Below are 14,634 nucleotides of genomic sequence, written 5' to 3' on the forward strand. Positions count from 1 at the left end.
GCAAAGGCCTCACAGCTTGAATGTCTTCCTCTCACACAACGTGGCACTTCGTGTTTTGGCTATTGTGACACCCTTTCCCTCTTCCTTGTCTCCAGCACCCAACTAGAGGAGCGTAGTTTCTGGGGCAGCAAGGGGAGGTTTTGCTCTGTTCCTGCTCTAGCGGCTGTAACCGACATAAGCCCTAAAATTAAGGCTTTTTTTTTTTGCCAGAACCTAAAATGGTCGGTGCCAGAATCCAAAATGGTCGCCGGGCGCTCAGCCAGGGGCCGAAACCTGAGAGAAAGAATGATGCCAACGGCCTCTCTCGCCTTCCGTATCCCTAGTCCGGCCGACCGCCTCTCTATGGCCGTCGTGACGCGAGTGGTCACGTGACTCCACGCCCGTGGCCAATCACCGCCCGCCGTTTCTGGGCGGTCGCTCTCCCGCCCTTCCCAGCCTCGTTGTGGTAGAAGGCGCCATTACGCCGAGCCGTCGCTGGAGCCTGAAGGGAGCCGCTACCGCTGGGCCGCCGCCATGGACTACGGGGAGGGTGAGCGCGGGGCGCTAGGGGCCGCCCGCCCGCCGCCTCCGGCCCCGCAGGCGGCCGCGGCCCAGCGTGGGGGTCGCGGCTTTGTTCGGTGTGGGGGGCAGGGCCGGGTCGGGCCTCGGCAGCAGCGAGACCCGCCTTCGGGCTCCTGCCGCGCGGCCGGGCTGGCCCCTGCTGCCTCCGCGGGCGGGCGGGGGGGGGCAGCGTCAGGCCCGGCCCCGCCCCGCCCCGCCCCGCCCGCCTGTGGCGGAGCGCTGGGGCCCGGGAGCCCGTGCTGCCCTTCCCCGGTTGCGGGCCGCGATGCGCAGCCGCGTTGGGCCCTAGAGGCGAAGGGAGGAGGGGCGGGCTGATTGGGAGCCGCCGCAGGGCCGGGAGGAAGAGCAGCCGGGGGAGTGAGGGGAGGTGCTGGGTACGGAAGCGGAGGAAGAGCCGCCTCATCTTCCCACCGGCCCAAAGGGGATTGCTCGCGGTTGGAGCTGTTTAGCGTCTCCTGAGGCGTCTCCTCTCCAGTGGACCGAGGCGGGTTGCGAGGGAGGGCGTGTGCGACAGCAGCAAACCCAGGATGGAGGGGCAAGAGAAATGCATGTACATTCCAGTGTTCGCTTCCCTGAGATCAGGGGTTTGTGAGTGTAAGGTTAATAGAGAGGATGAGGCATGGCTGCTTGGTGAGAGTAAACCCACTTTAGAACATAATTTGGTAACATGGCAGCACAATCCCTTATGCTTCAGGACATCAAATCATCCACTAAAAGACTGAGGCTTTGGGATTGTCAGCTACAGCTGGGGAGTCAAGCGTGTGGCCTGCAGAACAGTTCTGTCAGGCCTGCCAATAATCCAATGGGCTCCCAAAGTTGTGGGGTCAGGACAAGTAGAGTATGACCTGCCATAGCATTGAGGGCCACTGGGCCTCACTGGACGTGGCTGTCAGTGGCACGAGGGTAGTGCCAGTACAGCTCTCACTTGCCTCGCCACTGGTTCTGGACCCTTGCTGACACTGCTGGACCCCGTTACAGCTGCTGCTGTCTCTGGATCTGGCCTGGGAGGAGCCCCATAGGCCAGATCCAGCCCAGGACCTAGTCTGAGTTTAACCTGTGCACTACAGGATGTCTCTGAACAGCATGCTGGATTATATAAATAAGGCTCTGGTCCAGCCTGACAGTTCCAGTGCTGTGCTCACTTAGTCTGTGGATCTCTCTCCAAAAAAAGAAAAATGTCAAAAGTCCTTCCCAAGCCTGTGGCTCATCAGACTAGCGTGGTTAAGAGATGACCGTTTTTGTAGCATTTAAGGAAATTATTTGCCCAGCGTCATGCTACCTTTTAATTCCCCCGGTCGAATGACCATTTGCACCTAGGTGTCCTGGAGAGGAGCCTTCAGCATGAATCTAGAATAGACTGAAAATAATGTATATGGAGCCAAAGCATCACTCCTTAACTGCTCTGATACCACATCCTTTTGCCAGTAAATTCAAAACATGATTATTTTCCACATGAACGAAAATCAGCTATTTTAAAATATTTGACCTTCATGCCTGTCTGTTTAAAACAGGGGGGGTGGGAAGTTATTTTGGCTGGAGGGCCATGTAGGGTTAGTAAGCTGTTGTGGGCTGGGTCAGCACCCCTCCACCCTTCCAAGAGCTTGCAAAAACTACCTAGGTGGCCTCTGTGTGTGGCCAGGTGGTTGGGATGGGGCCATGGACAGATGGGGAGTAGCATCTGGGAGTGTGACAGTGGGCGTGGCCAGGACCAAAGCTGGGATTGGGTGGTCACAGTGCAGGCCTGGGGCAGAGCCATGATCCACTCTCCATACGCCCCTGCAACAGGCACTGCTTCCATGGCCAGGGGTGCAGGGGGAGTGGATTGCACATCTGCCCTGGGCTCTGACCCTGTGTTGTCACTGCCCCAAGACACCAGGATCTCATGGAGATTGGCCAGGACCTGTGCAGGCAGGGCATGTGGCAGGGTGGACAGGATGGGGCTGCAGGGAGGCAGGGCGCTGCATTTGGGGTCAGGACTAATGGATGGGGCTCAGGATCTGGATCGCAGGGTGGTGACAGCACAAGGCCAGGGCAGATCTGCTCTCTGCATGGCCCTGCCTATGGAACTGGCACCCATTGCAAGGATGTGTGGGCAGCAGATTGTGCTTCTGCCCCAGTCCTTTACTGTCACTGCCCTTGATTCTGATTCCTGGTCCTGCCTGCCCATCCCATTCCTAGACGTGGCTTTCTGTTTGCCTGCAGCCCCATCCCATCTGCCCAGCTTCACGCCCCGCCCATATGACTCCTGGCAGCCGCAGTGGGTGTGGAGCAGATGGGCCAGGGTACCTAGGCAGCAGGGCTGGGTCCTGCAGCAGCAGCTGGAAGGAGCCACTGCTGGGGAATGGAGTCCGGGCCTCGCCCCAGCCCCTCTGTGTGCCCTGGGGGCGGCAAGACTGGCTGCACATGTTATGGCTCTGGCTGCCACCTGTGCCTGGACTGGGCAGGGCCAAGGGACCCGCTGTGGGCCAGACAAAATGCCTTGGTGGGCTGGATCTAGCCCATCAGCTGTATTTTGCCCAGACCCTGGTCTAAAATGTCTAGTCACTTTCAGCTCCTTATTAGAGAAGGCATAGTTTGCCTCAGACTTCAGTGACTGATGTAGTATTAATATCTTATTGGAATGTGGTAGGATCATTAACAAATGAAGACAATATTAACACCTTTCTTTTTGAGATCTATTAGTGAAAATGCTTTTTAAGCAGGATTATTAAAAATTGATTCCAAATTGTTTTTTTTTTCTGAATATGAGATACTGGCGAGATAATTATTGCATAATTAAAATCTTACTTCACCTGCTTCTAAAACTTTATTTTATTAATTAAAATAAATGCTATAAAAATTACAAGAAATTATCCATTTGTTGATGTTGCATGCTATATGTAATGTTTGGCCATAACATTCTGCACTGTGTAGGCAATTGGGGATCAATGATGCTTTGTTGCGTTTAGATCCTCTGAATTTTACCTGCCAAGAAAATGGTGTGTATATGTTATAGGAAACGGCCAGCAGGTGGCAGTAGAGGGCACAAACTTTAAGTGAGCCTATCAACTGTTTCATCTTTTCCTAGTTACCTATGGTTTGAACTTTTGGCAATTTTAGAATTTGTTAAAAATTCCAGTGCGAAACACCTGAATGGATGGCTTGTAGTTGCTGTAATTTCACTAGCTTTTCCTGCCGAGACTTGATTCAAGATACCCCTCTAAGTGCATCACCACTTGCACTACTACAGTCCCTGCTGAATATTGTTATTAAGCATGGGGGTGCAGTAGTTGTACCAACAAAGTTGATGTTGCCCCAACTCAGCAATGAGAAGGTTAATGGGGTGTGTAACATACTCCTGTCAACATGCTGCCAGTATTATCTGGGGTGCTACCTTCCCAACTAAGAAGACAGAAGACAATTTGTGGGCTTGCTCAGTGTGCCCAACAAAACCAGGAGCATCTGCTTCATGAAGTCTTGGAGAAACTAGTACATAAGCGACTAGAAAGTCAAAAAATCCATTTAGACCAGAAGTGCGGGTACAATTGCAACAGTGTGGAGGTGGGAGCAGTGCCATATGGACACTTGATCAACACCCCAAAAAGTGGGATGATTCTCTTCTCAAACGACCCAACACTATCCACCTGGGTACGAGCTCCCCTGCAACTAAGAATTAAACAAAACAGGATTTTCTCTAGAACTGGGTACTTTGATGCCACACTTTATAAGATAGTCTTAAAAAGCAGTGGTTCTCAACCTTTTTTGTACCAGGACCCATTTGTAAACATGGATGGCCAATCCTGACCCAGTGCTCCTCAGTCCTGACTTGCTGCCCCCAAGCCCCACCCCCACAGTGTGTGATGCAGGGGAGGTGTGTATGGAACATGGGTGGGGGCCCAAGCAGCCCCTTGCAGGCTGGAACTATGACAGCCTGCAAGGGAAAAGCCATGGTTTTCCACGTTTTTCTCCTTTAAAGGGGAGTCCATTTTTAAAGTTGGTCCACAACCCTTTTGTATATTCTTGAGACCCACGGGTTAAGAAATGCTGGGTTAAAAGACAGTCCTGTATGCGAGTGTGGCAGTGCCCCACAGACTGCTAAACAACACCTTGTGTACAGCTCACTTGCGCATCCAGGATGAGGACCTGGTAAGCGTCAGCAGTAAAGCAGTTGTGTGGCTCTGCCCCCTCTGTGTAGAGGGGAAAATGAAGTATGTGAGAGAAGATGGAGTTGTAGATACCCCATGGAAAAGTTCTGAACTGCAAAATCAAGTAGGACAATGGAACAAGCTGCTTAGGGAAGTTGAAGAATCTCATTTCAACAGAGTGAGAGTGGGCAGGCATCTGTTTAAGATGATTTAAGAACAGCAAATCCTGTATCTTTGCAGGGTGTTGGGAAAGATGACTCTCAAAGTTTGTTCCAGTTCTGTGATTCTGTAAAGCTGGAATGAAAATATATTAAATTCATAATAAGAAAGTGAAATTTAATTAAATTGGTTGTAATCTGGAAAGGGAATAGTATTGCTGTATTTACTCAAATAGAAGATGGCCCTGATTATAAGATAACTCCCCAATAATTAGATTCTATATATTGAAAACTTATAAATTTATTATAACTTTCCAGGTATAGAATCTAATTATTGGAGGTTTGCCTTGAATTTGTCCCCCTGACACTGCTATAGCAGGGAAGATAAATCTGGGGGTATCCTTTTGCTCTCTGCTTCTCCCAACTTTTCCCCCTGACAGCTGCTTCCCCCTCCCTTACTATCAGACCCTGCTCTCCCTGAGCAACGTGGAAGTGAGGAGCTCATTTGAAAACAATAACCTTGAAATTAAACATGGCTATAACAATTTGCATATAGACCCATGGACTTGGTTCATCTAGAATTGATGCATGTTACCTTTTTGGTAAGTGCTGCAAGTTTTAGCACAAGTGTTTCATAAATACACTTTTGAGCAGTATTTTGGCATCTACTTATATCTAATATAAACTATGTATGGTATTAGTCCAAAGCCAAAAGGCTTGTGATTTACCACATAGTATGCTCGGCTGGGGCCTATTGGAGTCAACCACATTTCAAGTGAAGGTGAGCCCCAGGATTGTATTAAGTTCACCCAGAATCCTTTTGTTGCCCCCTCTCTCAGCTTGGCACATATAATTAGTGTGGTCATAGTGACCCCATAGCTTAACACTGCTCAGTATGTGTGTATACTCCAGATACTCCCTCCTCTTCCCTCCCCCCCCCCATCCATGTGCTAATTAGCCCCCACTCATGATGAAACAGGTGTTGTTATGCATTCCTGGGAGGCATTCCTAAGGTGCAGGGCAACCTGATTTGGCTTCACTGCATGGAGGGCAAGGTCACACTAATCATATGCGCCAGGCTGAGATGGGGGTAACAGAGGGATTCTGGGTGAACTGTATACAATGGCACAGATCACCATGACTTTAAAAAGAGTCAGTGATGAGGAGGATTATACTTAATGGGCTCTAGTATATCAATTATTCAGATGAGCTGCAGTAACCTATCCTTGTGGTAGGTTCCCATCAGCATCTCAGCCTTTTGACTAAGATCAGGTGATCAGCAGAGAGCCTGATCAATGGCTTAATGACTGAGGAAGATATCAATGGAGCATTGGGATGACAGAAATGGAGGAGGGAAACCTGAAGCCCAAAACAATGTCAGTGGTGGCTGATAACCAGGAAGTGGAAAGAAAAACGAAGAGTGGAAGTGAAGGCCTGGAGACGCATAGAGAGTGGGTAACGGTGGAAAAGCGGAGAGAAAAGACAGCAAAGGTGAAGGCAGGAGCAAGAGCAGAAGCAGTGGCAGAAAAGGTAGTGGTGAGAGAGACATGGCCAGAAGGGTGATGGGAGCAGCTGGAGAAGCATCTTTGGGAGTGTGGCAGAAGGTTGGCCCACTGGGACTGGCACAGCAAGAAGACATGGAAGAGATGCTATGCTGCAGGATGCTGGTCCAGACTGGAGACTATGGATAAGGACTCCATTAATTGGCAGTGGGGAGTAGAAGGGATTCATGATGAACAAATGTGATTTTTGTGGAGAAGGTACTGTTTGAGATATTGGGCGTGCAGACAGCACACCTCGACTTGATTGCTTTCTCTAGCCAAAAGATGTAGCAACTGAGTTACTGGAACAAAGATGTGTATCACAGATTTGGGAGAGATATGCAGAGGAACGGGGGATGGAGGAATTAAAAGGGTTAAAGACTAGCAGCAGAGCAGTCAAGGGAGAGTGATTATTGTCTGAATGTATACAGATCTATTAGAGGCAGAAGAAATAGGTATCTGGAAAATAGTGTGCAAAGAGTTCTGTGGGTAGAGAAAGTGAGGGACAAACATGCTATTTGGATGGGATCTTGGAGGGCTTAAGCAGTGTTAAAAACCAAACGAGTAGGGCTTAGGTGGAGTGCAGCATCTCTTATCTGTGGTCCATCCAGGTAGGGCCAGATTAGGGTTTTATAACCTGCCACTGGCAGCTGAAGCAGTGTAACAGATACAGGAAGGAGGGGCACCTGGTTGCACAGTGTTACACATGTGAAGTGATGGGGCACAGAGCAGCAGAGTGTCAGGAGTTCACAAAATGCACTGCTTGTGAGGGGGAGGGATACTTGTACAATAGGTGCACAACAGCTTTTGCAATCAAGGTCAGACGCGCCCCCCCACCCCCCGAAGAACCGTCAGAATTGGAAAGAGGCAGTGAGGGAGAGGAGGGGGGAGAGACTGAAATCCAAATAGTAGATGGGACTCCTTAGGGAGGAGAAATGGAGATGGAGGGAAGAGGAATCTCTGTAATAAAGGCTGCACGAGAGAACAAGACAAAATGGAAGGGGAGGAGAGAACAGCAACAAAAGGATCAAAAGACATGGAGGTGAGGGAGGGGAAGAAGGAAGAAACCCCGCAGACAACAGAAGTGGAGATGGAGCAAGGAAAAGAGCCAGCGAGATAGGGAAAAGGAAGAAAGCGCAGGGATAAAGTGAGGAAAAAGAAACCTGATAAAGAGGGAGGCAAGTTGGAGTCAGAGCCAGAGAGCAGCTTCCTGCCATTAACACCCCTGGGCTCCAGCCCAGAGTAGAGAGCAGGAGGGGATAGGAAGAGGAGGGAAAATGGAAGCCTTCCTAGCTGCAAAAGCACCCAGACAGCTTGCAGGAGCAATATGAGGGGAGGAGGGCAGGAGTTGACCATGACAAGCACTGGCACAGATGATCCTTAAAGGGACAGGCACATTCCATTTTACCCAAGCAAAATTGCATTGATTATAGCTTCAGTTAATGTCAGGAGTGTCATATCAAGGAAAAGATTGGGGCAGACTGAACCAATGTTAAATCAAGTAAAGGCGGATTACATTTGTCTCCCAGAATGTGGTATACTGGAGGAGAGGGTTTATAAATGTTTTGAGAAGAGGTGAAGATGGGGACCATCTTGGTGATCAGGGACAAATGAGAAAAAAGTAGCTGGAATGGCAATACCATTCAATAATCCAGAGGTAAAAAGCACAGTGGATAGAAGACAACATCAGTGGCAGACTGGAATGAATGACTATATCAATCTGGGGAGCAGAATGAGAAGTTTTCAATGTATATGTAGCACCAGTATGGGAGGGGAAGAAGGCTCTGCTTAGAAAGCTAGCAGTTTATATGGTTGGAGGGAGACTGCAGATAATAGTGAGGGACTTCAATTGCATAATAAAGCAGGTGACAACAGGGGGAGGAGGAGATGGAACTTTAAATGGTTCATCCAGATAGTTAACTAGTATAATTAAAGAAGAGTCACTAAGAGATGTTGGCAGGGGAGAAAGTTTTCATTAGAACTGACCCCAGGGCTAAGAAACAACCCAGAACTGATTTTGTATCAGAATAAGTAGAGATAAGGAAGAAAGAAACCACATGTGAAGCAGTTAGTGATCACTGGCTGCTGAGTCTTGGTAAGAGCCCCATAAGGCGAAGGGGAGGGTGGAAGTTAAATGTGCATTACAAGATGAGATATGTCAAGCATTCATGAGACAATATTAGGGGGTGGAGAACACTGAAGAAATATTTTAAGAGTACCAGAGAATGGTGGATAATGGTGAAGAAGAGGATGGGAGAATTCTTCAGGAAGGATAGCTGAAGAACTCTGGGGGAAAAGAATGAAAGAGCTAAGAGAGCTACAGAGTGATACAGAAGCTGCTAAAGGAAGCAGCAGAAGGAAGACAGTTATGAGAAGAACTAGAAGAAACAAAGCAAGAGATAGAAAGCTGGTTTAGAGATGAGAGAAAATGTTTTTAGTACAAGCACTCTGGGTCTTGTAGGTCTTTGGTGAAGACACCAAACAATTCTAAGTTCACCGTTTTCCATACTAAGCCATTCCAACATTTAACCATCCTCAGTGCTATGAGAATTGCAATTTACTATAAGATTACATGTCTCAAACTTCAACTACCAGCCACAGGATATTTTTATGCTTTTGTCAGCAAGACTAATATTGAAAGACTGGGGTGGTGTTTTGATCATCACCACCAATTTTTTGGTTGTTCTTTTTAGACATGGACCGTGATTATGGACATGGAGCCTATGGTGGCCCAAGACCCATGGACTCTTACTTAAACCAATCATATGGGATGGATAGTCATGGAGGAGGTGGCGGCAGCGGAGGAGGAGGTGGTGGCGGCAACAGGTAAAATAATTATTCGGTTGTCTCAATAATTTAATAAATCAATATTATTTTTTTCCAACTTAAGTGTTCCTTAGGCATGTTGTTTGATTATACGGGCTTTCTTTCTGTAAGTTTTGTGTAAGAAAAACTGGAAAATGTTATGTTGTAACAGCTGATTTATCCAAACAATCGCTATTTTTTGTGGATAATTCTGGCAGTCATATGATAACCTGCTTCTTTGAATCTAACTATAAAGATTGCTTTCTATCTAGTAACTTTCACTAGTCTGTAACTGATTAGTAAATTTACATTGGCATAATTTAATATTTCTGACATTGCAGTCCCTAACTAAAATGGCTTTAATTGGTTCAGTGCTTAAGACTGAATCTATCAACATTCCATTTTCAAGGAACATTTAGGATATGTGTTCTTTAATTCTAATTATAAATTGTAAGAATGCTCACTGATATTATTATTTACAGTCATGTCCAGATTATTTTATTGGCAGGTACTAATTGCACCCAAATTATGTGTATATTTTGGGATATTCCGTAAAATTAGTCCAAAAATAACATTTCTGGTATTGTGGTTTTGCAAATAAGTTCAGGTTTTAGTACATTATACAAATTAGCTTTCTTCTCAGGGGAGTGTTTCTTTATGAGAGAAAATAACATCCAGCAGTTTAAATTTTCTCCTAGTTTTGTCCTCTTTTGCATATTTTAATCCTTGTCTGGCCATAGCAGGACTACTGTACAATAACTGTATGTAGCCATTGCAGTGCCACTGGGCGAGGGCAGAAGAGGCTAGAGAAAATGTTCAAGTTCTTTTTAAAGAGTTGGTTGATACTATTTTGCACAATTAAAATTTGCATACAGGTCCAGGAATGAGATGTACCTACCATTTAGTAATCTGTATATGATTAAGGTTGACAGGTTCCTTGAACATTAAAATGTGTCTTGCCTCATTACTATTGTGCATGGATTGTTTCTGTATATAGTGTCATTTTCTGTGTAGTTTGGGGTCTTCTGAGGCTAACTTCCTTTACAATGAAGGAATTCTTGTTATCTTAGACAAGGGTAGTAATTTGAGGCTGTTTTATTAGTTTGTATTCTGTTAGTAAAAGGGCTGACTTTCCCAATTTCTGCTGAACTGTCCTGTTTTAATCTTTCAGGGGAGACTAATGAGCTTCCCTTCCTTGTATAGTTATGGATGTCAATGAGTCCTTTTCCCTGCCCTTTTCTTCCTTTCAAAAACTCCTGAAGCAAAACAGGCCCCTAGTAAATAACTAAAGTTGTTACTTATCACTCTACCTTGAGATTCCCATGGACTATGTCCATGTGCAGTGTGTACTTTGTACAGCTTTTTTCAAATCCTGAAGTTGCCAGACTTAATGTCTGCAAGCAAAGGATGGGTGCATGTTAATCATGGGGTGCATAAGAATCACCTCTTCATTATAAAGACTAAATATATTTTGTCCTGTTTTCCCATTGAAAAATTAAACCACCTTTTAAATGCTTTTCAAATGTTAAAATGTTAGGTATGACCTTGATGAAGGAATAGTCTGACTAGCCTGTAAACATCTGCAGGTGATTATTTTCCTGAGACTAGGGCTGGGCTCAAATAACATTTAGTAAATGATGCTGAGAAATTTAATGTAACAAAGTTCAGGCCTATTGAACTTTAGAATTCTTTTTACAGAAAATGACACAGATAGCTTTCTATCTGGTCACAAGTTGAATGCCCAGCCCTAATCAAGATAAACAATAACACAACTGTACAAACCAATATAGTATAAATTAATTTTAGTTGATAAATGTCAACTGATAACTTGTCTTTTGAAATGTATAACACTGGTAAGCTTACTTTTTTTTTTTTCCTCACTGTGCAACTCTTCCAGGTTTGGACCTTATGAGTCTTACGACTCCGGGTCTTCTCTGGGTGGGCGAGATCTATACAGATCTGGCTATGGTTATAATGAACCCGAACAAAGCCGCTTCGGAGGTAGTTATGGTGGTCGATTTGACAGCTCCTACCGGAATAGCCTTGACTCTTTCGGAGGTAGAAACCAGGGCGGGTCTAGCTGGGAAGCACCTTACTCACGTTCAAAATTGAGGCCTGGGTTTATGGAGGACAGAGGAAGAGAGAGTTACTCTTCCTACAGCAGTTTTTCTTCACCCCATATGAAGCCTGCACCTGTAGGCTCTCGGGGGAGAGGAACGCCTGCTTATCCTGAAAGTGGATTTGGAAGCAGAAACTATGATGCTTTTGGAGGACCATCAACAGGCAGAGGCCGAGGCCGAGGAGTAAGTACAGAATCTTTTCAGATTCTTTTCACTAGTCACTCTTTTAAACCCTTTCAAGACCACAGCTTCAAAATGAGTACTCTGTTTGTCACAGTGTACTTTTGACCAAACGTACTAACACAGTTGATAATCCTGTTAATCCCTTTGAAGTTGACTTTAAGTAGTTCCCAGTCCCTCTGTTCTTGAAAGTAAAGAGCAATACAAGATTAGCTGATGGGGTTTTGTTACAAAATCTCTCCTTTTGTTTGAAAGGTGAAGATAAAAGTAATAGGTTTGGTCTAAAAGGGGTTAAAAGGAATTGCATTTTTCCTTGTGAACGCTAGCATCTTTGCAGGTGGGAAAATTCTTGAATAATTATAAAAGGTTAATTGGAACCCTTTTGACCTTTTCAGTAGGTTAAAGGTGCAATGTATAAATAAAAATAAAACTGAGGCTATGAATGCCATAGAGCAGTTCTTTCCACTACTGTGGATAGGTGACATCTTAGCTAAATCTTTATTAAATACACGTGTTACCAAACACGAAGTCTCCTTTTTAACTTAGCTTTTACTCCTCTTGTATCTGGGGGGAAGGAAATAACAAAGGTAGGTGGCAAACAGCTCTATAGTGGCTTTCCTTAAATTTTAAAGCATGGTTAAAGGGACATAATCAGCTTAAAATTAGTTTTGGATACTATACCTACTCTTTATCGCCCATGTCAGTGTTTTACTTGCACATTTGCCTGTTTTAATGGTGTTCATGCATAAGAGCGCGCGTGTGTGTGTGTACACACACACACACACACACATATATGAGCCTTTTAAACAGGAAACCGTAAAACTGACAATACAGAAAGTACTAAAGCTGAAAAGTTAGGAGAAAGATTTCTAAGTTTTTCAGTTTGTTTAGTGTTAGGTGTTGCTCATAAGAGAAGAATCCAGAGGAGTGATTTTAAGTTGAGGATGTCCCTTTAACTAAGTTTTATAATCCCATTTTTGATTTTTAATAAAATAGTTCAGCTGTTGAATATTTTTGCCTTAGATGTAACATCACCTTTTAAAATTCATAAGCATACGATGTTTCTCTAGGAAGTAACTCTGTATTATAACATTATGTAGCTTGTTTTCTTTAAAGTGTAGATGAGGATAATTTTTATTAGGTCTTCTAAATACTGAATTGTGCGTGTGGTTTTCCTTATTTCTTTTTTTTTGTTTGTTTGTTTGTAAAATTTTATTTTGCAGCTTTAAATAATTTTAATTGTATAACCAAACTTAGCTCAAAAAAATCTGCACATAGCTATGAGCTAACATGTAGCTGTAATTAGCAGATCTTCTAATCTTCTTATCCCTTGGTTGATGAACTGAAAGTGTTAGGTTTTTAAGCTCAGATATCTTCCTTTTAGAACTTTTTTAGAGATGCAAGTTCTGTTCAGAATTTTAATAGAGTACTTTTAGCTGATTGATATTCCTTAAAAAATAATGCTTTCAGTTTCTGTTTCATAAATAAAGGGCTATATAAAACTAAACTTACCATTTTTAAAATGCATTGCACCTTTAATAGATGATGGAAATACTGCTTGTTAAAAACCGTAAAGCACTTGGAAACACTGTTTGTTCAAGTGCATATTTCATATCATATTTATGTTTGTGTAATATGAATACATCTTAGGTAGTTTGATAACACTACATTGATAAATAAACTAAATTTTACTTGGTTTTGTGCATGAATCTTCAGGGCTTTTTAAAAAATAAGCTTGTCTACCCAATAGTTGTACTGTATTCCAGCCTTGTATGATTAGAAATGAGTATGTGCTCACACCCACACCCACACAGTATTTTTATCTCAAATAGAAAAAAATGTTTTTGTTTTCATGTTAACACAAGTATTTCTGCTTATCTGATGTGTACACACAGTCGAATGGGTTTTCTCTTCTTCCCTCTCTGTTAATGAAGTAGATGAACAAATAGGAAATCAATTCTATGCTTTTCATAACTCCTTTGGTTCTTTCTCTTCAGATTACTCCAGTACCTGTTGCTTCCAGGGAGGTTATATCTATAAATGCATGTCTTTAGACATATGCACTATTATACAGTATTTTAGAGACAGGAAGGAAATTGTGTTCCAATACAGTTCTTGAATCCAAGTTCTGCCACTTTTTGCTCCTTATTGCTTGAATTATTCTGCTCCAACTATGGACTTCAAAAAAAAAAAAAAAGTCCTAAATTCTTTTAGTTCAGTGCCACAGATGCTTTTGTCAGGATGAAGTAAACAAAGAACATTGGTCACAAGTCAGTGTTCTGCATAGAAAAACTTCCTCTAGCTGTGCTTTAAAAACATGTCTTACTAGTCAGCATCCTACCCAGATTTTCAGTTTACCTTCACTACACAGGAAAATCTTCAGACTCATCTGTATCTTTCTTGCCTTAAGCCAGCAAAGGAGGATTCTTTACTAGCTTTTGTTAGAGTTATAGAAAAACTCGGCTTTTTTCTCCAGAAAAACAGAACTAGCAAGTAGAGAATCTGAAGAGAAGGAACCAGGATGTTGTAGTGAAATGAACTCTGATAAACATGATTCTCATCTGGACTAAGGATTGTGAATAAGCAGAAACCCACTTCATATGCACTTGGCCACCCCCTCCCCCGCCCCAAGTATTACCAGAGTAATTCTGTTAACACATGTGTAACTAGAAGCTTTAGTTATCTGCCTTTTACTCCAGAACGCACATTTTACTCATTTACAAATTGTTTTAGGCATTGGCATTTAGTAATATTGTTTTGTTTCTGTTGATTTTGTATACCAATACCTTTTCTTGATTTCACACGTTTCCAGCCTATGGGAGACTTTGGAGGCATGCATAGACCTGGAATTGTTGTTGACTATCATAATAAACCCAGTTCTGTAGCATTTGCTGCAAGAGGAATAAAGAGGAAAATGATTCCACAGCCATATAACAAACCTGGTGGGACGTTTATCAAGAAACCCAAACTGACAAAACCTATTATGAAGATGAACACAAAAAATCTACCTAGTAAGTAATTTAAATGAAAAATAAATTAATACTGGCACTAATTGTTTTTCTTATTTTGAATTAAGAAAGACATTTATTATACTTGGCAATTCTTCATTTTTTCCTATTAGAATAAAACATATATTAACACTGTT

General features: G+C 43.7%; 1 protein-coding gene across 2 annotated transcripts in view; it reads left to right on the forward strand.

Moving 5' to 3' along the window:
• Positions 1-418: 418 nt before the first annotated feature.
• ZNF326 (zinc finger protein 326) overlaps positions 419-14,634 on the forward strand; it is a 29,059-nt gene continuing 14,843 nt past the window's right edge. Inside the window, exons 1-4 of one of the 2 annotated variants that reach the window (XM_006265696.4) lie at positions 419-529; positions 9,078-9,210; positions 11,087-11,492; positions 14,302-14,500. In XM_006265696.4, the coding sequence (XP_006265758.1) occupies positions 514-529; positions 9,078-9,210; positions 11,087-11,492; positions 14,302-14,500 (754 nt within the window). In that variant the 5' untranslated portion in view covers positions 419-513. Of the gene's footprint in view, positions 530-9,077; positions 9,211-11,086; positions 11,493-14,301; positions 14,501-14,634 lie in introns of those variants that run through there. The other variant, XM_019479068.2, reaches the window with a different exon arrangement.

This window comes from Alligator mississippiensis, chromosome 5 (genome assembly GCF_030867095.1).
Source record: "Alligator mississippiensis isolate rAllMis1 chromosome 5, rAllMis1, whole genome shotgun sequence".
Lineage (NCBI taxonomy): Eukaryota > Metazoa > Chordata > Crocodylia > Alligatoridae > Alligator > Alligator mississippiensis.